The sequence below is a fragment of the Notolabrus celidotus genome, chromosome 13 (genome assembly GCF_009762535.1).
Source record: "Notolabrus celidotus isolate fNotCel1 chromosome 13, fNotCel1.pri, whole genome shotgun sequence".
NCBI lineage: Eukaryota > Metazoa > Chordata > Actinopteri > Labriformes > Labridae > Notolabrus > Notolabrus celidotus.
The window spans coordinates 22,848,083-22,874,046 of NC_048284.1; the positions used below are offsets into that span (position 1 = coordinate 22,848,083).

The window sequence follows — 25,964 nt, forward strand, 5'->3', positions numbered from 1 at the left end:
TTAATCAACTATCGATTAATTGATTGTTAAGAACTTACTCGAACCCATTGTTTTGTTTCGATTTTCAATCACGTGGAACAAACATCATGTGGTCTCATACTTCGTTCAGCTATCAGGGAGGTGTTTTATGTTTAAAGCATGTTTTGATGTGAATCAGCTGACTTAAGGTGTTGCGCACAGCGGAGACGCTCAGCTGGTGGCTGCGGCTGAGTGACAGGTCTCCATGAGCGCTTTTTTTCTCCGCCGCCGGTCTGATTATGAGCCGGTTGACCCATGAGTCTGGTTCTGCTCGATGTTTCAGCCTGTTGAAATGAAGTTTGTCCTTGCCACTGTAACTTACTAAATGCTGCTGAAGTGATCTACTCATGGTGGATTAAGATGAGATAAGACAAAGTGCTGCCTGTAAGATGGGACTGGATCTTATCCTGTCTTGATGTTGAGTCTTGGGTATAATATAGATCTGAGGCAGCAAGGAGAGCGCAGAGGGGGACTGGCACACATGGGACGATTGTCTCTGTAGTCCATCCACTTCCATCCGCACTGCTCCACTGCAGCTGAAACTTTTTGCCCAGTAGACCTATCATTTTACACAGTTACAGGTCCACAATGGAAACGAGACATTTTTGTTCTCAAGATATCTTATAATTAACAATACCATTACATAACTAATTAACACAGCAGAAAAAGACCAAATGCACAATAATGTATACTGTCACGGGCTATTATATTTCACTCAAGCTAAATGTCTGCTGGTTGCTTTAAATTGAAATGCTTTCAACAGTGCAGAAGACGACTGCTGGCTTTTGTACAGAGAAAATTGCAGTGCATTATAGTGCACAGTGGGGTGAAATAATTCCACCTGTTTTATTCAGCTAGAGATATTCTTGAACCGAGTGTGGTTCTCTGATGCTAATGGAATGGTTTGCCCTATTATGAAATGTTAACAACAGTGTTTGATAAAGTAAAGAAATGCAGCAAAAGACTGTTGTAAGGTTTGTGGGTATAATGAAAAGGAAACAGGGACTTTATGCTCCCTTTAATCTATAAAATAGTGTTTTAAAACTGCATGAGGCTACAAAGCTTGTTAAGTGGATGTGTTTTTTTCACCAGGGTGTTGTCAGTGTTTTCTTTTAAGTGTTACAATTGTGAAACAGAACTTGCAGTCTGCCAGCTACAAAACCGTGTGGCATCCAGAATGAAAGCGGGGGAACTTTTTTGGCATATAAAAGTATACTACAAAACTAATATGACTTCCTGTGCAGACAAATGTGCACAAAGTGAAACCATTCAGGAAGAAAAAGGACTGTGTATACAAGTTCTCTGATCCAAGCTGGAGCAACCCTCAAGAGAAAAAAAACAGAGAAAAAAGAAAAAGGCAGATGTGTGTTCCTCTACCATTTGCCCAGGTCTTTAAGACAGGAAATAGTTTAAGAGAGGTCTGTGGTCTCTGGAGCAGCAGCATTAAGAATCAGACATTTTCTTTACTGACTCTCCTGAGATTTACCAACCAAAGCCAATTAAGTCTTTGGCTTGAATGTGCACTTGGAAGGGATTGTTTGAGGGAGCGAGAAAGGTCACCTGTCTCTTTATGCCTCAGGTCCCCTAACCCCCCTCCACACATACACACACACTAAAACAGACATTTATACGTAAAGCCGTAAAAACGATCACACCATCACCCCCATGTGCTTCACGTCCACCAGTCTCACCTATGTGATTAATGGTGCGAGGATCTGACTGGTGTGACCATGGTGACAACGAACAGAATTCCCAAGAGCTGCTTCCAATCTCATCCATCCCCCTCAATCAGTTCACCACATATCTGCTATGAATAGATGAACGATAACACATAGATTGAAACTTGCAGGAGATATTGGTCGGCCCAATTAAAGCAGAACAAATAGGAGAGGAAAGTGGAGAAATTTGTCTGCAGGCTTGTCTGGTTGCATATAGAAATGCAAAGCCTGTTTCTAGAATAAGATATCTGGAGTCAGAAATGATCAATGGTCATTATCACATCTTCATTAGCGCTGCTTCATTAGCAGTTGTGATCATTAGCAAAGTAAAGCAGATTATAGTTTTAATTTAAAGTTATGAATCTCGGAGACATTTGCTTCCAAAATCAGCGCATTTGAAAAAGGTAGACTTGTTCCTCCAAAAATCCTTTAAGGAAATTACCATGAAAATGGCTCTGAAGCTGAGCCAATCTCCCAGTCTATCTAATAGCTTTCTGCAGATTTGTGAGCATTTGAGGAAGAACAGATAAGAAAGCCTTGAGCATCACATCTGCTGGGTTCGATTGAGAGCAGATGCTGCAGTAGACCGTGATTTGGCAAAGTTTTATACGTAATGTAACAGAATCAAGTGTTCAGTCAAGCAGGAGAGACGTGAACGTTTCCAGCTCTTGTCCCTCAATCATTTTAGGAATCACAAGTCTGGAATAGCTAATTGTTCCAAGAAAATGTTGCCTCACGTACTGCAGTTTAACTCCTGAGACTGACAGAGAGAAATGGTATGCTTCACCACAAAACAGAAGAAAAAAGGAGAGGAGAGAAAAGCTGTGAACATTTCTACATGAGAGGAGACTTAATTAGTGGTAGATGTGATCGTTTCTATGCTCCCCTGTCAAACGGGAAGCTACCGTGTGTCAGTGAGCTTTTACTGTCCTTGTTAGCATGGTGCTCATCCTCACTTCCTTACGGTTGCCACAGTAACAGACCCATCAGCCTGGTCATAACCCCTCACATTTCATATCTATATTGGTGTGCAGAGTGTGTGTATTTCAGTATGAGTGGAGACAGTGTGAGGGCTAATGAATGTCTCCATAGAAAGTTTAATTCCTGTGTGCTCTGGGTCAGTGAACCAGGCAATCATTTTCTCAACTAATTCGAATGATATTAAAAGATTATGAGACATTCTGATTGTGCTATAAAAATGCAGGTCTAGTGAGGTCTCACTTTAAAAGACATAAAGCAACAAATGTATAAGGTCAATTACTTGTAATCGGATTGTCTATGAATTCAATAGGTAAGTCTTAAGAGGTAGTTTTGTGTGGGATCTGTCCGTAATGGCTGAAAAAAAGAAACTAGTTCAATATATTGACAATGACACACTGATTGTCCTGCACTGAGCGATGGCTAAGCCGTGGCAGAGATCAGTCGATATAGGTGAACTGCTCAGAGCCAATGACTGTAGTTTTACAGTAAGTCTCCTGTCAGAGGCCAGTTAAATGAGTTACTGTTAAGATTCATGGCTGCTCTTCAGCAGTGATTCCCAACTGGGCATTCTTGTAGCTGATGCTTGGCTTCTGCAGCCACAAGTGGGTTCAGGAAATAAAGAGCACGTGTAAAAGTAACTCATTCACTACCAGCTGCAGGAGCATGACTGCACAGGAGACACCTGTCAACCCACATTAGCTAACCTAAAGAACAACAAAATGCACAGACAAAGAGGGTCAGCACATACCTTTAATAGTGAGCTAAAACAGGGAAGTAGGGTGTTCTAGTAGTTATCTAATAGAGGATTATGACAAATAAGAAAGTTAGCCAAAAATGTATGAAGGATTAAACAATTATCTTAATTTGATTTTCATATAAAATACTGAGATAAAGGTAAAGTATAAAATCAGAGAGACCGCACTGCCCTCAAGTGCCTCAGCGGGGAATTGCTGAGCGAAACGGACACATCGGCGCACAAGTATGTGGTGCTCATGTCCGCGTAGGGGCAAAGCAGAAGTATAAATTAGCCTTAAGGAATGGGAAATTGATAGTTGAAATAGTAAGTCAACAATTATGAATAAGAAGTTGAACTGATTAGCTACCAGTAATGGATGATAGCTTGAAAAAGCTAGCTAAGAGAAATGGATTAATGTGTGAAGTGTTCTAGTTTGCTGACAGTTATGGTGCAATTTTCGACAGTAAAGATAAACGTTTCATTGAACTAGCATCTGCTGGTGAATAAAATACAATCTCACCTGACAAACAACAAACTGACGTATCACAAAGGTCACAAAGTAAAGTATTAATATCGCTGCATTATCCAGCTTTTAAAGTGGTAAACCTAAAATATTCCAAAATGATCACACAAGACACCTAACATTTGTTGCTAATAAAGAGGCCATTGAGCTCCGAGGATGTGAGGCTACATCCATCTCTCAAGAGAATTGGTGTGGACTGTCCTTCCCCTGTCAGAAGAAACTAAGACAAAACACAATGGAGATATGTCTCATCACAAACTTCTCTTCACCATCTATAACATGCAATTTTCTGCCGTCAGCTGCTCTTCTTTTCTAATCTGAGAGCTCTTGTCTGGACTGGTTCTTGTTTGAACAGTTCGAGTTCCACTGGGATGACCTCTGCAGGGTTAGCAAAATGACATGTCTGATTTTACTGCCGGCATCAAGTGACTTTGAGACATATGCTGTTCCAGTGGGAAATACTGACACCAGCTCATACGCTGAAGAGAAAAGGGGGAATTAAAAAGCAATGTCCATAAATTCGTAATTTTTTCTGTTGATAACAAAAACTACTTAGACGGGTCACTTAACTTCCTGTGTCTAGCAGGGCTCAACCCCTTTTGCTCTTTGTCTGAATTGCTTGGTCATTCAGTAATGGTTTGTAAATGTATATAACCAAAGGTATAATATTTGAACTTAGTTGACACAATGTGCAACGCAGCGAGCAAACTTTACTGAATTTAATAAAAGGGAACACTGAAAAACAAATGCAAAACTGTGAATGTCTTGGGTATTACATTATGTTTGTGAACTACAGTTGTTCTCTTTGGCTGATCAGTAAAACAGATTACTCAAACCCCCTGTTCCCTCTTTCACCCTCGGCCACCAAGTGAAAAGAGTACAGAGAAATACACACAGATTCAGGAAGGAACATTCTTTTTCTTTGCAGAAAGTTTGACACAATTCTGCTGAGGTTTACCTGCACAGGTGCACCTGTGTGCTTCCTCTTGCATTTTCAACGAGATAGACATCTCTGGATCCACTCAAGGAACTTTCTCTCTGCTCACAAAGGCTGCCCTGTTCATCATTACAGTCTCTGTTACACCTGTTTATTCATTCAGTCATTCCCTTCATCATTCATCCCCATCCAGGAGCTTGGTCTCGGTTTAGCAGAGATCAGGAGCAGAAGGTGAGGCAGAGTAGAGAGAGACAGAGAGAGGGAGAGCATCACCTTCGATTTCTTCATGAGCAGTAATGAGATGGCCTGCTACACACCGGGGGAATTCATCTGTGTGTGCAGAGATCACATAAGTAATTGACTGAAGAATCCAACTCAAACCCCATAAGGCCCATCATGCTAACCTTGTCTCTGCTTCATTTTTTTTCTCTCTTACTCTGTTACATCGATTTGTGACACTGATCAATTGCTTTTGTTCAAGGGATGACAAACGGTGTAGCAGTTTCTTCTATGAAAATCAATGAGTCTATATACTGTTTTACTTTAATCACCTCTTTCTGCGAGCTGCCATTTGCCCTGTGGCAAATCCTCTCGATGAAAGCGACAGCCGGGGGCAGCAGTATTGGTATCCGATCTCTTCTCCACATATTAGCACTGACTCAATTGATTGTCTGATTGACAGCGCCAGACTGAGACGAGACAAAGAGAGAGTGTCAAACACAGGAGGGGGGATACATGCTTGGATAGTGCAATGGCATGTTTATTTCAGTGACCGACATACCACAATGTGCCATTGGTATGATAGCATGTGGGCTTGCACACCGAGTGTGTATGTGTGTGTCTGAATCATGTCTAAAAGGGGAGTGTGTGGGAGTTCTCTCTTCAGACCTCATCAACTGACAGATACTTTCATGGCTCTGTGCACTGAAATGTCTCAGAGCAGAGCCTGAGGGGCAAAAGAACGATCCACACTTCATATTCATTCAAATTTTCAACAAACAAATCCCCCCCCCCAGTGCAATTATGTAACAGTGCTTTATAGGTTTCTTCTAATCAATCTGATTAAACCATGTCAGAGCTCCTAACTTTACAGCAACAAGCATTTTAAAGTGCCACATTGATTTAAAGTATTCATAAAAACGCATTGAAATGTTGAAATGTCACAAGTTTTAATCCTCCAAATTATGCTGAGAAATGGAACCAATTGTCGGCATCATTGTCTGGTTTCATTTAGTTATATATGATCAAATATATGTTAAAAAGGAATAAATGATGAAGGTGTATGACTATCAAAACTCTAGTCATTAAACTCAAACCATACAGTAGCTTAATGTGTCTGTCTAAACATTGGATAAAAAATAAACAAACCTGACATGCGAAGTATACTGAGCAGGTGGTTATAGTATACCTAAGGGATATTGTACAATGAGCAGAGGGGAGAAGAGAGCCCTCCGCGTCTAGGTTTTTTCCACTCTTGAGGGATTGTATTTTGCATTGCCACCTGGTCACTATACATCATTCCACTTATACCTCGCTACCACCCACAGATACAAACAACTTTACACTATGTATTGATTTAGAAATGATTTTAATGATAGGAAAGGTTGGTTTTTTTTGCAGCAAAAAAACTATTGTTAGCACTTCCATCAGCAATTGTATCTTTGACAGCCTCCTTGCAGGTCAAGTTAACATTGACCTGAGCATTTTCGTTCACAGTTTGGTCAAAACATGAGCGTTTCTTTTGTGGTCCTTCCAAACACAAGCAGTAAATAACAGCGGCACCTGAATAAGCTCTTCTTCCTTATAAAATTTCTGTTGGCATTTCCCTCTCACTTAACCAGTCCTGTAACACTGTCAATGCCCACACGTGCCACGGGGTTTGGTTTTGCTTTTTTTTGCTTCAACGGTTTTACAACCTGGTCTAATTTTCTCTGCTGCTGACTGGTCAGCCATTAACCACCAATCTAAAGTTTTGTGATATCTAATACATTGAGAGTAATATTAAAAGCATCCTCCATGTTTTTTAATGCTGTCATCAAAAACAAGTTTTTCCTTTTCAGCACATTATCAACAGGAAGAGGTGAAATCATAAACTGCATAAATGTCCTGAACTCCTTTTTTTCAGAATCAATGTATCAATCAGAATCAATACCATTATTATGGAGTACTGACCAATTGGAATCAAGTATTTCACACAGGCTGGTGATTTGTGATAAAGCCAGGTACTAAAATTATTCATCAATTAGGCTAGTCGTTAAAATTGTCCGATAAAGCAGAACATGTCTATTGATATTCACAAAGCTTTCTGATTAGGTATGTCAAATATAACATTTTTGGACCTGTAAACTGAAAAAAAAACTGATATTTCCTAAAAGATGACCAAATGAATGCCCAACTTCTCAGTAACTCAGAATTGATATATTCAACGCTACATTATTGGTACAAACAATGCTTTTCAGTCTGATTTTAGTTGCTTCTGTGCTTTTAGTCTCTGTGTTTTTTCTTTTAAACACACATACACACACATTCACTCAGTCTTTCTCAGCCTTTCTAACAAAGCCCTTCAGAGATACTCATTATCACTGACTGTCCTCTTACAGCTCCCTTTTATATTCAGTTCCTGATCTCTCAACAATCAGTGCTCATTTGCACAATTGTCATCATCAAGGATGTAATCTTTTATATGCTGCAAAACAGTAATGATCCAAACTCCACTATTGCCACATACTGCCATGTGACACTTAACTACTGACTTCAGTCCATCAGTGAAAGCAAGATATACTGCCAATATCCATCTGGTGTATCCTCATATGTTAGTACTGTCAGCCTCTAAAGGCTGATTTATACTTCTGCGTCTCCCCTGCGCAGCAGGGACTGACGCAGACATGAGCACCACATACTTGTGCGTCGGTGTGTCCGTGTCGCTCAGCAATTCTCCGCCGAAACGCTTGAGGGCAGTGTGGTCTCTCTGATAGCTGGCCGCCTGCTTACGGTCCCGCTACGATCTCTGTTTACTTTTCCACAGCTATTCAGAGCATGTTATGTTAATCTACAGCTGATACATGTTGCTGTTTATCATACAGACATGATTACATTAAGAATAGAGAGGAGGAGATCAAATACACGGCCGATGTGCGGCCGATGTCCGGGATCCCGGAAGTGCTGTAAATGCGGGAAAAACAAAGCCGCCGAGCGGACCAATCACAGGGCTTGTGGTCCGCGTCTACGGGGAGTTACATTTTGGAGGAGGTGCTACGTGCGTAGGCCTCGGCGTAGGTACGGGAGCTACGCGGACCCCCGGCGTAGGGTACGCCGTTGATTCAACGCAGAAGTATAAATCAGCCTTAAGGGATGGACCATTATATCTCTGTAACTGCAGGGGGCTGTGTAGCTGTGCAGGAGGTGAGACCAGGGTTTGAATTACAATTAGTCTCTGTGGGATGTGGGTGAGACTGCTGGTGTATATATATATAATTTTGCTATGTCTCGAGGTCTCACGCGCACATCATTGCATCATTGATTATCATACTGCACACAAGAAGCAATCACTGTCTTAAGGATACACGCTCTGATGGGTTTAGATTTAAATGTTATGCATCACAATCAGTGACTGTGTATTTATATATACGATGTGCCTCCATCCCCCATTGTATGATAATGAAGCCAAAACACGCCCCATGACCGGCACTGACACGTTGTGTTGATGACGAACTTTGAAGCCAAGACTTGTGCAGAAGCAATCTGGCTGGTGGTGTTGTGGAAACAATATCCTGCATCTCCTAACCAAAACACAATTCACAATTCCCCGAAAATAAACACTTGCATGTATACACCAGCATGATAGTTTAACCCATGTCCCACCTGTTTACAAGGAAGAGGCAGGATCAATGACCTACACTGCAGCCGGTCAGTGAGAGGAGCTTGCTATTTATTGGCCTCAGTTTTGGGAAGCTGTCATATCGCTGTCTTTCTACACAGGCTACAATCACAATGTCAAATACACTGGTGCAAGTTCAGGCAGTGAGGAGCAACTGAAAATGAATCAAAGCTGGTTTTTAGTTATATTTGATACAAATAATTAAAGGTGCAGTCTGTAGAATTTAGTGGCATTTAGCAGAACAGGCTTATTAGAAATGGAATATAATATTCATCATTTGGTTTAAACAAAAACCTTCCAAGGGGACTGCCATCTTGCACCGCCATGTTTCTACAGTAGCACAGAAAGGACAAAGTATTGACATCCAGTTTTTGTATATAGTGAATGGCCTCTCAAAATACACCAGTTGGAAGAAAAGAGTGGTTTCACGTAAAATAATTTGTATCGATACGTTTTTTTGATGGCAAACTTGATAAACAGAGGATCATACTTAACATGCTTCACAGCTGCTTATTGTCCTCGAAGGCCACCATCACTTGTTGAGCTTCACAAACGAGAGGGGTGAGCAAGGGAGCGTTTCAATGTAGAATCTGAAACCCTGATATGGCACAGTATTCCCATTTCTACACACTTATTTTGTTACAGCTGTAGGCACCGTCAGTGTACGTTACAGGGCACAGCACACAATGTGACTGGGCATGTTACCTAATATTTCTATGCTTTTTCCAGCTATTCGTCTCTTTATGCCTGAATGTAGCTGTGTGCAAGGTCAGAGAGAGGCCCTGCCCACTCTTGCATCAATAGATTTGAAGAGCTGTGATTGCCGGAGCTGGAGAACATATTGTGACCCCATCCTTCATTGAGGTTTACAGACAGCTTGGATGATGGGAATAAATACAGCCACAGAAATATCATTGTGCATCTGTATTAGAGGAGATTCAAAATCAAATTTTTAACATATATAGTGTAAATAACGGATGGTTTACAGGGATTTATATAAGTTCACTTATGAAACTTGGTAAGCATCGTTGTCATACACAGGCCTACAAAAGAGCCACCTTGAGCTATTCAGAACTTCCAACATTGTCAATTTTGGTGTGTTTTGTAACCTTTTACATTTCAAATCTTGAGCTTTATTCAAGATAGTGGCAGCACTCAAACGTCCGGCTGTTTTGGACTAAAGATCTGGGTCGGTTTTGGACTTTCAAACAACCAAAGAAAGAATTTTGATAAGGCACTGCTTTGACACTGATATCCTATGTCCCACTTTCTGTTTATGGTCATACCTGTGTAATTAGTGCTTTTAACACGTCAATAACAGCTGCTTTGAATGTGCTTTGTATAAGGGCAGCTCTGAACCCTGCAGTAGCTCGCTGTGCACTCTGAGGAGCTGTTTAGCACTTACTGCCGTGGGAGATGGAGCTTTAGTCGGCTTTGTTGGCCAGACGGAGCCCTGGTGATAATGGCCTGCTGGCCTCTCCCAGATCCTGTTACACTGCTGGGGACACACAAGCTGCTCTGTATTTAGCAGCAGTTGTCTCTGCTGAGAGCTGAGACTGTAACGGAGCTCGCGGACGCTTCCTCTCACCTCACAGTGAAAGTCTTGAGGAACAAATAACACTGGAGGAAATGGACAGCGTAGAGCAGTCTGTTCATTACATTTGTATTGACTCTGAAGAGAACAAGGAACAAGGAAAGCAAAAGGAGGAAGCTCATGTTTTCTTTTAGCTGGAAGTGTCGCTGCACAGCATCTACAGTTAATGGTAAATGCTCTTGAGTGACCAACATCACTAGGTATGTTTTTCCTTAATGTAACTGATACCTAGATTTAATCAGGTATCAGTGCAATGAAAAAAAGAAACTAGAAACATGTCACTATTATTTTCTAGCACCAGTTTTCTACACCTACTAACACTGTGGATGCGACATGTTTTTTATCACTGGCAATCCTAACCCAGTAACACACTGACCTAAGCTAAGAAGCAGCTACTATACAGAAACTCCATTCAGTCGACTTGATCTTAATGTTACACTCAATGCTGCAATGTTATTGGTTACTCTTGTCACATAAAAAATCACTTATTTAACTGTTCTTAAATAGAAGTTGCCAAAAGCAGCTTCAGTATAAATTATTGCTTTGAGAACAAGTTGACTTTTTAGGGGCTAATCAATTATGATATGACACCCGAGCATTAGGCCTTCTCTCTGGTATGGTGCTCTAGGCTATATCAAAGGCATTAAGATACTGATATTTGTCATGGAACCAACTCCTATTACATCTTCATACTTTAGCTGAATGTATATGTTTGTTTGGCAGCCTTGTTTTGAAGTTGTCAGTCATTTCCATGTGTTTCTCAGCAGATAAGAGCAGCTGCAACAGTCCAGACAGTCCACCTTTGTAAACTATCCTCTTTAACAAGCCTTGAGAAATCAATTTGTTCCCCTGTCAGTTGATTGAGATAATTTTACACTCAGTCCATCAGCAGTTCTTCAGTCTGACTATGTATCATAGGATGGATAAGCTCTGTGATTCTGTGTTATTTGAAACACAAACAACAAATGGCAGACCCAGGCTGGGGTAAGATAAGGATTTCTGAATTATCTGGCTGCATTCTGTCTGCACATGGAGCCTCCCCACAGGATAACAGCAGCTGTGCTCGATGTCTTACTTCCATTAAAATAAAAGACAGGATCTGAGAAGAAAGTCTGCTGTATAGAAAACTACATCTAAAGGATTTCCATTTCCAACATGTAAATAACTACCCTGAACAGCACAGGCAGTGAGTACAAGCAGGCTGTTTCATACACGGATATGGTATCTGTCTGGCTGTTGAAGAGTGAGAGAGAAAGCATGACATTTCTTCTGTCAGACACCAAATGTATGTTGCATGCTGATATACTGATTCATTCTCCTCTTGCCAGTTGAAGTGAGCAAAGAAAGAAGAATTTGGACAGAAGAAAACTTCCAGGAAGCACTGGGATGACCTTAAAATATTCCATTCGCAATGTGCAAGAAGGTAGATGTAATGTTATCTGAACATATTATGCGGAAGTTAGTTGATGATGGTAAGTCTGCACTACAGATCTCAGATGTGATTGGCCTCAGAGGTTTGGCTGGTGCTGAGGAGAGGGAACAGGCTGTGCAGGAACACACTAATGTGCTGATTTAATAAAGAGACAATATGAATGGATGGTTTGGAACAATGGAGCCTGGTCCAAGCTTAACATGGATTAAATAAGAGACAGATTTCAAAGAGCATGAAATGAGTCAGTCTGGACTCCTCAATCTAGATTCTTTTTTTTTAGGCATCCATTGATGTAACTTTCTTAGTTACTTAGTCATAGACTTATTTGCCTAACTGAAAGATTAACAATCGTTTGAAAAGGTAAACAACAAAAACACAGAACAGCTACCTTATCAAGCTATAGCATGTCACTCTATTCACGTCGTTTCTGAGGCAGCACAGTATGAGTTTGGCTTGCGTTTAAGCAACGTAATTCATATGGTACTCTGACGTTCTCAATAAAGGTAGAGAGTTCTCTGAAAAGCATATGAGTGACATTACTTTTTTTAACGGAGTGAGACTTTGTCTCTGCGTTTACAATCTTTGCAACGCACCTAATGAGTGTAATCTGACACTGAAAGAGATAGGCTTTTCTACTCCTTACTATTAGGGTGCTAGTTGTGCTATCAATTATGCTATCACACAACCCTATTGTGCATGCTCACATTATGATAATGATTAAGTTGCAATTTATTGTGCAGCCTTATTTGGATGTGTGATGAGATATCTTTAGAGTAACAATGCAATTGTCAGATTTAAAACTGTTAAGTAAATAGAGTTCATCAATCATTTTTTATTTTGTTTTATTTTATTTTAAGGAGTCGTTCTTGCTATTTTAATCCAAGAAGTTACTATGGGCAAAAATGACTACATTTTACTTTCAATTTGAGGTGTTTAGAATTGAAAAAAAAACACACTCAATTTTGAAAACAAAAAGCCTGTAAAACCACCAATCTTCTGTAGATTGTGCCCTCTATTCTCTGTATCGAGTATGCCTGTTTTATTTTTGTGAGTATATTAAGTGTTATTAGTGTTGTGCTTCCGTCAGGCCCAAGGGTGTGATTTATTTCTGGCGCCACCCGTCAAACAAAGGTTGCCTCTTGTCATTCTGACAAGCAGCCAATCTAATCAGCATGAATGATGATGGGGTGGACACATGCTAATTAACATCATCATCCTCAGCATGGTGGAACAAACGACACTGCTTTTGTCGTGCTTTGATAATTCTCATCAGTGCAGTTATTTGTGTCTGTACAGTTGTAAGTGTACACAATGTACAAATGATCGTGAGTGTTCCTCTCCAAGTGTATTTGTGTGTGTGTGTGTCTTCACAGTGAAAAAGAATGAATCATAGCTGAGTAGCTGGAGCCCGTGGGCAGGGTGGCATGAGTTCATCAGGGCAGACGAGCCGCCCGCACACTTCGGCGAGACGATGAACACTGCTATAAACTCCAAATTTAAATGACGTTGAGACTGAAAATTCCGATGCTGTACGTAGACAATATGGAGTAACTTGAGCTCAAAGAGGCGAGCCAAGGCAGCCTTTCCATCTGGAGCCCATTTTAAGCCGGTGTGTAGAGAATGATTTCATCTGAGACTCAAAACATTCAACTGGGATGCACGTCTTTTTTAGTAGCAAAGTGAGTGTCCTCCTAAAGCTTTTTAGAAGACATATCACCATGAGTCCAACATCTCATCTTGTCTTGGTAAACATGTTGGTTCCCTGCATTGTACATGAATGAAGGTCGTTCAGGGAGCCTCTGAGCAAGAGCATTAAATAAGCTTTTTAGAAGAAAGCATATAAAACCAACCGCTCCAACAACACAGTGTTAAATGAGTTTTATCAGCAGTGTGACTTGAATAAATGCTTCAGAGGGAAATGTATACCTCTCTTGATTGTTTTCACCCTCAGCCATCTCCACTATGTGCTACAATGCTTATGTCAATCTCAGTTTGAATAGCAGGCTTTTTTTTAACCAATTGGATTTTAATTTAGTTTTAAATGTTGATAAATCTTGAGAGTTTTTATGGTGTCAATTAGGGATGGGCAATGATTTTCAAATATTGGAATATTCGTTCACTTTTAAAAGTACAATTTTTCATCATTTTACCGGTGCCTGGTTGTAATGCAGTATTCCCAACAGACGGCGGCTATAGAGCATATTAAAGCCATTTGCTATCCGCATTAAGTAACAGAAGAAGAAGAAGAATGCTAACTGCATTAAATAGCAAAAGAAGAAGAAAACATTAGCGACAGTCGCAGCGATTTTCTCTGTTTCTGAATCTCACACCAAACACGTATTTCCAGAGACTGAGCATGGCTCTAAAATGTAAGCACACGCCACGCCAGACAGACACCGTCAGTGCTGGCTACTAGAAGCATCTCGTCCTGCTGCTGGACGTTAATGGGATAGGTGTGCGTGTCTGTGTGTGTGTGTGTGTGTGTGTGTGTGTGTGTGTGTGTGTGTGGGGGGGGGGGGGGGTATTCCAAGAATTGTCTAACAGATGATTATGGAATAGTATTTTGGCTAGAAAGGCTCATCCCTAGTGTCAATATGCCATATGGTAGAGATCTGTCCTGGTCCACAAGGATCCTGGACCTATAGGGACAAAGCCAAACCTTATGAAGAGCTGGTCTCATGCCGTCACCTCTGATTCCTGATTTGTTTATCATGATGTTTATAACCAAGGTGTCTCCTTCAGGACACTTTATTACTGCTGTAAATAAAAGATAAGCATCATACACACAAAAAAACAAGATGAAAAACCATAAATTACTGCAGAGCGAGTTGGAGGCAGATGGACCCATTCTTCACTCAGGTAAATGAGACTGGAGACTGAAATGAGTTTTCTGCAACAAGAAAATAAGGGCTCTTAAGTGTATTACGTTCATTAAGTGTGAATTTTAAGAGCCATTCTATTTATCCAGCTTTGGGTCCATAAAAGATCGGTAGTATCTTGGGCAACAACAATAACTGTATATTCTGGTAAATTATCATATATTATTATCTTTGAACTCTTTCCTACTTTATATGTATACATTACTGGACTAAATCAGATGTTCAAAGCAGCCACCAGCCAACATCCACCCCTGTAGCTAAGGTTAATGGTTCCTACCATAATGCTGTATTGTTCTACTACCTGGAAGGCATCTAGTACCTTGGCACGGTTTGGCAGTATTGTGATCTAGAAAATGGAGATAAAGTTGTATGTAGGCTGTGTCTGGTTAAACTGGCACATAACCACTCAACCAGAGCAATGAGGAACAAACACAGGAATATGGACATTACCCTGCAAGAACCGTCAGCTGGTGGGGCTAGCTCTGCTAACTTTAGCCGCACTCTGCAAACCAGATTGACATCATTCTGTGTTCCAATCTTTAGGCGTGTTCAATACTTTCTGCTTAGCTTTGACTATGTCTTGATTTTTTTCTTACCTTTAGATTAGTCGGTTGATTGGAATTTAAATTTCCATTTAAACGACCAGAAAATAAGTCACTTCAAAACACTGACGAAGAGAATTGTAACATATTTTTTCAAATGTTTCCACTTCCTATCTTACTTTCACTGATTCAGATTTATTTGCTTGTGTAATGAGCTCTATATAACCGTTGTCAGCATTTTCAAAAAGCTTTTCCTTAAGCTGGTATACATTTATTTTCCCTTTCAGCATTTCTTTCAAGCTGAAGTTGACTGCACAGTGATCCTTACAAGACCTTCACCATTCTGAAAAGATCCTCCAGAAGTGTGAAGTAGAAATGTTTGAGTAGTGAGCCACAAAAAAGTGCTGTCCATTTACAGCAACTGCCGTCTGGTATTATGTGTTTCTTGCATGACATCTTCCTTGGACCTCACATCGTCTGTGTTCTTCCTCTCTTCCTCTCATCCCTTTTCTTGCCTTTGGCAGACCTCACATTGAAAAAAATATCTCCTTGCTTTTCCTTCTCCTCTCTGCTTTCCTTCACTTCATCACTCCTCCCTCCCCCTTTCCATTCCTCTCTTGTCTCATCAACTCTTCAGACACAGAGTCTCACTGGAGCTCCCATTACGATGCCCAGGGTGCATCACCGCTCCATCTCTCAGTAATGGATTTCCAATGCTTCGACCATCTTCCTACCTGTCACGTGGTCTTGTCTCCTCCCTGGGTAGCATCACTCTGTAAGCTGTTTAGAAATGCATGAATCCTCTCTGTGTTATTGTACTCATTCCATCATTACTCACTCCCCAGACAGAGCAGCAGAGCACAACCCCCACTTGCTCCTCCTGCTGCACCAAGTCAAAACCATGAAGACTGCTACGGCTATGGAACAGCAGCACATCACAAGATTGATCAGCTCCAAATGATATATAAAATTGAGTTATTGTGCTGAGTTATATAATAAGAAAGTGGATCGGAATGCAGGTTATTGTTCCAAACACCCCTTGGTAAATTGGAAATTAACTGTGAGAACTGAACTTGGCTTTGGAAACCGCACCAGAATGTGCCAAATTTCTTAACAGTTCCTGAGTGACATATTAAAAAATGTGAGTGCAAATTCTTCCCTAATTGCTCACAATCACCAGCATTTTGATGAGCTGTAAAAATCGATTTTATACCCAAGATATTTTTATGTTTCCCAGAAAACCATTTAAGCAGATACTGTGCAGTTTACACTCAGAGTGCTGTTCATCAGTTTTGAGGGTGACATAATTTTCAGAGCCTCCTCCAAAAAAGAACCTAAATGTGCATGGATGATTCAAATAGTACTCAACGAGAAGGCACACACACATTCTGTATTTCTACATTCTATAAATCTCCAAAACAAACCAAAACATTTATACAGAACTGACAGGCCTCACGTTTAAATGTCAGTCATCACAACCACCTGAACTAATTTCAGTCCTCTCCATTACAATGTTTTGGCTGGATGGATGCAGACAGTGTCTGATTCATAGCTGGGCTTCCGCCCACTCATGGCTTTCATTTCTGTACAAAAATAAAAATAAAAAAATAAAAAATAAACACTTACAAAGCATTTCATCACCCCAAAAATGCCCACCTCTGTCCTTTCAGTATGCTGCTCATTGTATACAGTCACAGCAGACAGAGACAAGAACAATACTGAAACAAGCTTTTTGGTTCAATACCTCTCAGCGACTAGAAAGAACCGCACGGCCTCTGAATAAATATGCTTTCAAAAGTATGTACAAGCATGTAGGCTGGGAAAGCAACTCAAATTATAAAATAGTGGTCTTACCTTTGGTGTTTTAGTGCACTTTCCATTTCGGGCATCTTTTATATATGCTATATCCAGTAGGTCTGTATCCTGGAAACAAGAAGAAAAAACTGATTCAGTATCAATGTCAACACTGCTAATTCAACAGCTTCAAAGTCAGTTTAGGACAAAAAGACACTCTTAGCTCATGGGAGCCGTTTAAGATCCAGGAACCTTTCAACATCCAATTCCATTTCCAAAGCAGCCACCTCTGGCGGGAGGCTTTGTGTGTTTGCTGTGTATGTTTGATCAATCTCAAGTGTTAAGAGACACACATTAGCCTCAATTCCAAACGCCATTTGGGAATCATTTAGTGTAGATAGATGCTACCCTAATGACACTTTGCTCTGCCAAAGTTGAATTGTAATGTTGGGCAGAAACTCAGGACAGAGAAATAAGTTCCCATGTTGGCTGATGACCTGGCTAAGTGATCAAAAGCACAAGTAGTCAAAATAAGCTTGACAGATTTGTCTCATGTAAGCAGATAAAAGACTAGTGTGACAGGCCCAAGCGGCAACCTCCAGTTTTGATAAAAAAAATGAGTCAATGTGGAGGTGCTAAATATTGCAATTCCGAGTCCACTTGAGACTGGCTCCAAAGGCCTAGGAAGTCCCATTATGTCCCATATAAAATAGGCTGTTTTTCCAAGTTATATTTAGGGGCAAAAAAAAGTACAAATTCAGCTGCGACAGACACCAATAGAAACACTACTAGCAAGAGAAAACCTGGTGTAACACCCCAGAGATAAACACATTTTCTGTTGTAGTGTGATGCTGTGCCATAAACTTGTGCCACATTTTAGCTGGAGTTAACTATGTGATTGAAAGTCAACTTGCAAAGCTGACAAACAGCCATGAAAAAGCCATGGAAATGCAAACATCATTATTCCACAAAAAAGGAACCAAGCGCTTTGTGCGACGGCATTGTTGGGAAGTGGAAATCTTGGCTCCACCATTGATTTATTATTTATACAAGTGTGGGAAGCCATGTCAGAGCCTCTTGTTCCATCTCCAAGCTCTAATATTTTACCGTCTTGATGAAGAGCACTGAAACAATCGCCAAACAATTTGTAAATGGAAAGCTTCTTCCAACTGTCACACACATCACAGACATGCAGCCAGCCATCAATAAACCATGCGTGTCAAGCTTATTTGCAAGCCCAATGTCCCTCAAACAGCCGGTAATGTGGTTAGCAATGAATACTCAGAAAATGCAATCATACATAGGGCCTCTGCTGCCTTCCTTCAGTCACCTCATCCTTCTATCAGCCTGGTTTATCTCTCTTTCTATCTCTGAGCAGGAGCCAGGACATGAAGTGGAAAATTAACCAGAATGAACTGTATGTCCACTCAGCACTATCTGGGGAGACAAGGTGTGATGGAGGCTTTGCTCCATCTTCAGTATCTGACCATCTCAAGGCAATGAGATTTGAAGAAAATTGCACCTGGCTATTCTTCCTTATCTGTAAATCCATACCTCCCATCCTGGACCCTGAAAACGATTGTTTCATTCTTATATATGAAGATTGTTTGTGTCTGTTTTAGATTATTATGCCAACAGCAGTAGATCTATACTTTTTCCAATACCACATGTACAATAGCAGATGAAGAAGAAGAACCCCAGATCATGTTAGTTTTTCAGTGTATAACCAAATGACCAAGATAAAAGCAAGCTCAGCTCTGAAGAAGGATTTGCAGATGCAAATTATTGGTCACAAAAGCAAATGTCTCAGTTATGTGGATGCAAAGCCCCCATCTGTCTTTACATTAAGGCACTCTCCCCTACGGCTGTAATCCACAAGGACAGGTTATTCCCTTTCTGCAGCTTCAATTAGGCAGTCCCTGTTTGCACAGAGAGAGCCTTTGAGTCAAAGGTTAACGCCTACATCAGGACTGAAAATGCCTACTTTGAAGTCTCTTTAGTGGGATCAAACTCTGCATGGGGGCCTGGCAGAGCAGCAGGGCTCTAGGAAGCAGCTCGCTGATGGGGTCCGTTTTTGTGCCCTCCAGCCTTGCACAGTTAAAGCAAATCTAAGCTGGTGCAGCATTATTGGTTGAGTTTTAAGCGATACAGCTGACTCATTAAAGGTAAAGCAACCTGCCTGCATGGTTACCAGCTGCTTACACAGTGTGTGACTAAGATGTTACATATGTAGTTGGTGCTGTAACAGCCAAACAGCAGCATCAGCACTCACTGCAGAGGATTAATCATTGTACAGATGTAAATGAAAGTTGATGCCAGTGACATTTTATAAATATTGACTTGGATTTATAAGTGCAGACGCTGCATAGTGAGTTAATGAAAGTACTTTCCTTCAGTCTGGTGGCTCCAGCCATTGCTTTTCCTGTTTAATTTCTCTCATTTATCTCCTCTGACATACGTTCTTTATCTGCTCATTTTTGTCTTTTCTTCATATTTATCACTCTGCCTCTCGATCTGTCTTTCACAATTTTAATTTCCCCCTCTCTCTCTCTCTCTGGGAATTTCTGTGTGCAAAAACCATTAGGCAGTGATAAAAAAAAAGCCTATAAAGACCCATGGCACGTCCAGGAAGTGAGCAGAGCCAGCAGGAGAGAAAGCCACAGAAATTAATGGACATGCTCAACATGCGATGGCCCTAAGCTCTGTCCGTCTACCCCCGCTGTTAAGACTGTCCACACAACATTTGCAGGATTCTGCCTTTAAATAAGAATTAATCCCATTTCTTCTTGAAGTAAGGAGGCTGGTGTTTGAATGAAGCTGAGGGAAATTCATCATTGATCTGTGAGTCACTCTGCTGTCAAACCAGCTTCTGTCTGCTTCAGGCCCTGTTACGTCTAATATAAATGCCACGTTCCTGTGTTACAGAAATCTCTTTTATCCTTTGATTTAAATAACACTGAGCTCAATAGTGTATGAAATGTGATGTATGAAATCTTGACAAGAGCCTTGCCCTTGAAAATAATCTGTTACAAGGTGCTTGGAATAAAACGCCATACAAAATATCTACAAAGGGGCTTTCAGAGTCCAGGTCCTAGTTGGTTGGTTTTACAACAAAGTGTCTGCTGCCCTTTCAAGAAACAATCTCTCACAGCTTTACAGGTACAAGCAAGGGAGAAGTGTGCAGGTGTGAGAAAGAGAAAGAGAGAGAGGAAGAGAGAGAGAGGGTGAAGGAGACATGGAATGGAAGGTAGAGATGGAGAAAAGTGGATAAGTGGAAGTGGGCAGACTGAAAGCAACAGGTTAGTTTGCTCATTTACCAACAGCATGCTTGACAGCCTCGGGGCTCAAATGGATGTTCACTCCACAGGGCTCAGGGCCTCTGCTGAGCAACGGAGACAAGGAGCAAAGAAAGAGAGAGGGGGAGGATGGAGTGAGGTGAATAAGTACAGGGCAGAGGGAAGGAAGGGGGAGATGTTTGAGACTGGTCATTATATTGAGGCCGCTGTGGGGGGAAACTTGAGGGATGTTCACTCTTTTATTTAAAGAGGACAGAATATACTATAACAGCATGTATAAAACAAATATTGGTGAACTTATTTAAAGAAGGAAAAAGCAAAATAAGTAATTGATAAGATTTCAATTCTTTATCCATAGTGTCATGTTTTATCTTTAAGCCTTCATGTCTATGTCAGATTGGCTGAGAGTCAGATGTGGTTTACTTACACTACAGCTGACAGGCTGCCGGTTTGTGTCATGAGGTCACACATACTCTACTGGTATAACATGTCGGGGTGTCCCCTAACCCCCCCCCTGTCATCTCTTGTATCCAAAATAAGCTCCCATAAACACAGGCTGTGTGCAAGGACTTGATCTGCTCAGCATACTGAACCTACAAAGCAGCAGAGGAACACAGAAGTAGATTACAGTTTGGGGGGGTTTATGTGATGCAGAGCTATGTCAGAGTATTATAAAAAAACAACTCTGTGCATAACAGTTTTCAAACCACCACTCACTCAGGGTCACAGGATTTTGGGGCCTGGATGTGTTCCCCCACTCATAAACAGATTTAACGCTTATACATTGAACACAACACACTAAAGCAGAACAGGTGCTGTGCCTGTCCCTGTAAGTGGCCCTCCAGTGATACTCGGCAGCCAGGAAACATGTCCTGTAACAAGGGAAAATGGTGTGTGGAGAGCTGTGCTTGAGTCACATCCACTCTGCGGCTGCTGCACTCCTGGGTTCCTATAGAGTGACTCTAACAGCCCTGCAGCGATAGAGTCACAAACCTCCTCACCTGAAGAGGCTGACTAACTAAGAGAGAAAGACGGAGAGAGAGAGAAAAGAGAAAAGAGCTACACATGAGACAGACAAAGGAGAAGAAAGCTTGTATGTAGGAGGGAAATGACCTGTGGATATTTTCAATTAACATATGCTCAGACTTTGAAGACTTTGGACTCAAATTTTGCCGCATGCTTCCTGCAGTACATGGCTTAACTCAAACTCCCAGGCGAATGTGTTACATTTGGATTTATTTCCATTTATTAAACACTCTATTAGCCAGTATGAAGTGAAGAGTAGCAGCAGCAGTGGGAGAGAGTTGAGGTATGGCATGTGACAAAGGCCAGGAGCCAAATTGGAGAGCCTGGCATTGCTGTGAGGCTGCCTGAGGGTCTATTTGTACTGAGCAACTAATTCACTCTGTTTTCACCCATCCACTCTGCTACATGTCCCTTGTTAATTTGATTTCTCCACCTCCTCAACAATTTCACAAAATTAAAACAACATCTTCAAAGCAATCATTTGGAACCAACAATTTCTGTTTGAAATGGGGATTTAAATGAAAGAGTATTTTCCTTTAAACTCTCAAAGGCGTTTGCTGTAAGAAGGTAAAATCTCCCTTGATACAAAAAAGTACATTGCGCACTGTAGCTTTGTATAATGGATTCCATACTTGAGTTAGCCCAAGTGAAGCCTTCAAGTATAATGAGTAAAGCTAATTTCTATGAACGATTGAAGGTGCTGCACACATGTCCCCTCACAGAGATACTTCAGACACTTTCTAGCCTTTACCACCGCCAGTAGACAAATGTGACGTGTAGAAGGAGCAAAGATCTCAGCCAGGCAATCCTCTCACCGCCTGCCCAGTGGGAGCAACACAAGTTTTTTTCCTCTACACTTTGTGTAGCGGTGTAAATTATGCAGAAATGTTTCCAGCTTTCTCTAACCTCATGTACTCCATTGGACCAGTGAAAGCAATCATGCTTCGGAGCATCTCAAAGCTGTGACGTGCTGCACTCAAGTTTTACCTAACCCCAATTTGACTTGACATTTGAAAGATGTCCTGTTGGAAAATTGTCTCGTAAGCAGAAGTGAAAATGCTGAAGAGCAGTCTCAGGTATAATACATGAGTTGGGGAAGTATTATTAAGTATTATTAGTACAAGTGTGTCATCTTGTAATTGTTCTATTACTTGTTCAGAGGATGAAACTGAAAACTTGTCCATACCACATGTTTTTACTCACAATCTTCATTCAGTTTGCAATGACAAGCAAAAAGAGAGGCAGCTGGAAAGATAATTTTATCCCACCCATTTTTTTGTGTCTGGTGAAAGGCAGTTTCAGCTCTATTTGGCATATTATGTGCTCATGTAATGTCTGATGTCTGACTTCTTTTGTGCTTTCAATGTGTTTTTTTATTGCTCTTTCTCCACCTGGCAGCAGGTGCAGTCACTCTGGCCTGCATATGTGTCTGTCAACTGTTGACACTGAGAAGTGTTTTTTGTACGTTCAGCTGGTGTGTGTCTGAGAAACTCGTGAGTCTTATGAACATAGAACTTAACCCTGCTGTTATGTTGCGGGTCAAATTGACCCTTTTAAAAGCCTATTTTAGGCAGTATACAGTATGCCTTCCAAACCAGCGAAAGGCAGCATAATAAATCTGGGCAGCATGTGTTAGAAGAGGTGTTGTGTTAATTTATCAACATCACTTCATAAAAAAAAATGTTAAAAATCAAAATGTAAAATAAAATAAACAAAAATCTATGTCATGTTAAAATATTGTATTTATATTTAGGGCTTTCCAATGTACATTAAAAAAGTTTTTGAATGAAAAACAAGTGATTTATTCTCATTGAAGCCTGACCTGTGAGAATTGTGGAACACCAAATCCTCTAAATCTTGATTTAACTGGTTAGTAATGAAGTTAATAATGAGATTTAAAAAAAAATGTGTATTGGGATTTTTTGGGGTTCTGACACTTTTGGGTAATTAAATATGCCCCGGGTCAAATTGACCCAGGAACATTATTGCTGTTCCAGAGAAACAAACATAACAGGAGGGTTTAAAAGGATATTTATGTTGCACCAATGTTGGCCATTAAGAGGGATTTTATACATATTGTATCCCAACTCTCTCTGACTTTGGTCCTTTTCCCTTCCTCCTCCTTCAGGTTGAAGTCTGTCGCTCTGTATTGTAAACACTGTAAAGAGGAGCTGCAGTTGTTCCTTAATTACTTGTTTGCTGTCATTACCTCCCACTGTTGCATCTTCAAGTCATGTCTCTTTACAGTGAATTTTTAATGGCTCTTGGTGGCTGTGTCTCCTAGACACCAGTTACAAAATGTTTTACCAGCCTTATAGGTCATTCTGTGTGGATAATGTGTAAACAAGCTGGATAAATTGTAGAGCGATCCTATTTCAGAAAGTAGTATTTACTCACACCTTAAGGGATATTAAAGTTATCTGTCAAGGCAGAATCAGGATAACACTCAAAATAAGTTCATACACAAGGCACATCTTAAAATACGCTAAGAATTCATCATGCTGGATTTACTGCTTTCCACTTTAGAGTCTCTTTTCGAAGCAGCACACACATGACTTTAAATTAGCCTTTTCCAGTGGGTTAAACAAGGTCAGAAAGAACTCCACATGTAGAGCAAAGTCATACATTTGTGCAGTCACGTGACTTTGGTTATCAGTTTTAGTGGGGTTCATGGTTAGACAGATGCAGAGAGGACACAGAGTTTAGAAGTCAGAGTAGTTTGGGTAAGAAAAGAGGGAAGGTGGCAAGGCAGTAGTGAGGAAGAGGACAGCTTTAAGGGGAAAAAACAGTGAGGCCGAGAGATGGAGAGGAGGGTGGCTGCGGCTGATAGTGGCTATCAGCAGCTGACACGCTCCACAAAACAACCAACGCTGAGATAAAGGCTGCTGGAAGCTTTGTTCTATACATCAGCGCACACATTCACACACCAGGCAATACACACAAGCACAAACACAACACTGTACGGGGGAAATAATGCACACACATAAACTCCAACTCTGGCCTATCATCAATCTGCAGCGTCTGGCATGTACGCTCATTATAAACACTCGAGGACTGAGAGTGATGATGAGACCCGCTCTCCTTCTCCTTCTTACTCTTGCACCGGTCACCATTTTCCCCTTGCAGCGTGCCAGGCCAATCAAATCTTGGACACACACACACACACACACTTGCATGCACTGTTGCAGATGGAGAGTAGTGAGGGGTACTGGAGGGAGTGTGCTCCTCTCTGACAGATAGCACAACCAAGCGGGATGACAGAGAAAGCAGCACCGCTTCCCTCATCTGTCCATCATCCACTCTTGTTCTCTCTCTTCTCTCTCTCTGTCTTTGATATGCTCCTGGCTGGTTTTGTGCTCCCCTCCTCCTCCTCCTTTTCCTCCTCCCTTCCTCTCACCCTTGTCTTCCTCTGCTGTCTTGGACATGTGCCTCTCTCTCTCTCTCTCTCTCACTTGTCTCTCCTAACCTCTCCCTGGACATCTGCCTGCTTCGTTCCTCCTCATCCTCCTTTCATGCTTCCCTCCCGTCTTCTCCAATCTTGACAGCAGCTCCTGTGTCGATGGATGACGGCTCACATCTTGTCTTGTCTGATCCCTTACTAAAACACACACACATGCACACACACACATGCACACACACACATGCACACACACACACACACACACACACACACACACACACACACACACACACACACACACACACACACACACACACACACACACACACACACACACAAACTGCTAACCCACTATTCTCCACCCCTTCCTCCATCCTTACTCCTGCACACTATTTAAGCTCCTCTTTTCTCTAAGGCTTCCTTCAGGCATGCTTTGGATGGCTCTTATCTTCTCTAGTGAAACATCTGAGATCCCCTTCAGACTTCTTGGTGTGAGGTGGGAAACACACTAACACATATGCAGGAATGCATTAGAACACACACACATACACATATATGCAAATAGAACCCCAGGAAGGATAAGTTGATGTAATTAGCGGCCAGATGAGACACAAACACTACAGTGGAAGACACACACACAAAGAGATGTACTTGTACATGCACTTGACTTTTCAATATGATGTTGTGTTTTTAATAAATTATACAGTTTCCTCCTAGCATCTTTGCAATATATATTCCAGCTTTATATTTGTCTTCCCTAATATTAAACCCTGCATGTCTTTGTAGGTAACCATTTTAATACAAATAGAAACATTTGGCATGCAATCGAAAAGACTATAAGCTGCATTCATCCACACTATGTCTCTGTTCTGCAGTTTGCAGGCCGGACTGAGCATTGTGTATCCGTGTGTTTGTGCAGAGGCTCTCCACTGAAATCCTTTGAGAATCACTGCCAGTGGCAGATACAGTGCAGCCACAGCACTCATCTTCCACATCACATCATTTAGACACCTCCTAAGTGCAATCCACTGGCTCTTTGAAGTCAGGACAAAGCAGACGGGTAAGAGAAATGTATTTTTCACTTTCATTCTGCAGGTAAAGATCCCCTGTCTTTCACCCGTGTCTGTGTCGCTTCCTCTTCAAAATCCTTTCTAACACAGTCTTGACTTTTCCTTCCTTCATCTCCTCTCTCCGTCTTTATCTAATGATAG

The 25,964-nt window shown here is 41.2% G+C and overlaps 1 protein-coding gene across 1 annotated transcript in view; it reads right to left on the reverse strand.

Moving 5' to 3' along the window:
- Positions 1 to 25,964, reverse strand: part of LOC117824362 (1-phosphatidylinositol 4,5-bisphosphate phosphodiesterase beta-1) — a 146,681-nt gene that overhangs the window by 87,814 nt on the left and 32,903 nt on the right. Inside the window, exon 3 of the mRNA XM_034699830.1 lies at positions 17,092 to 17,160. Within this exon, the coding sequence (XP_034555721.1) occupies positions 17,092 to 17,160 (69 nt within the window). The remainder of the gene's footprint in view (positions 1 to 17,091; positions 17,161 to 25,964) is intronic.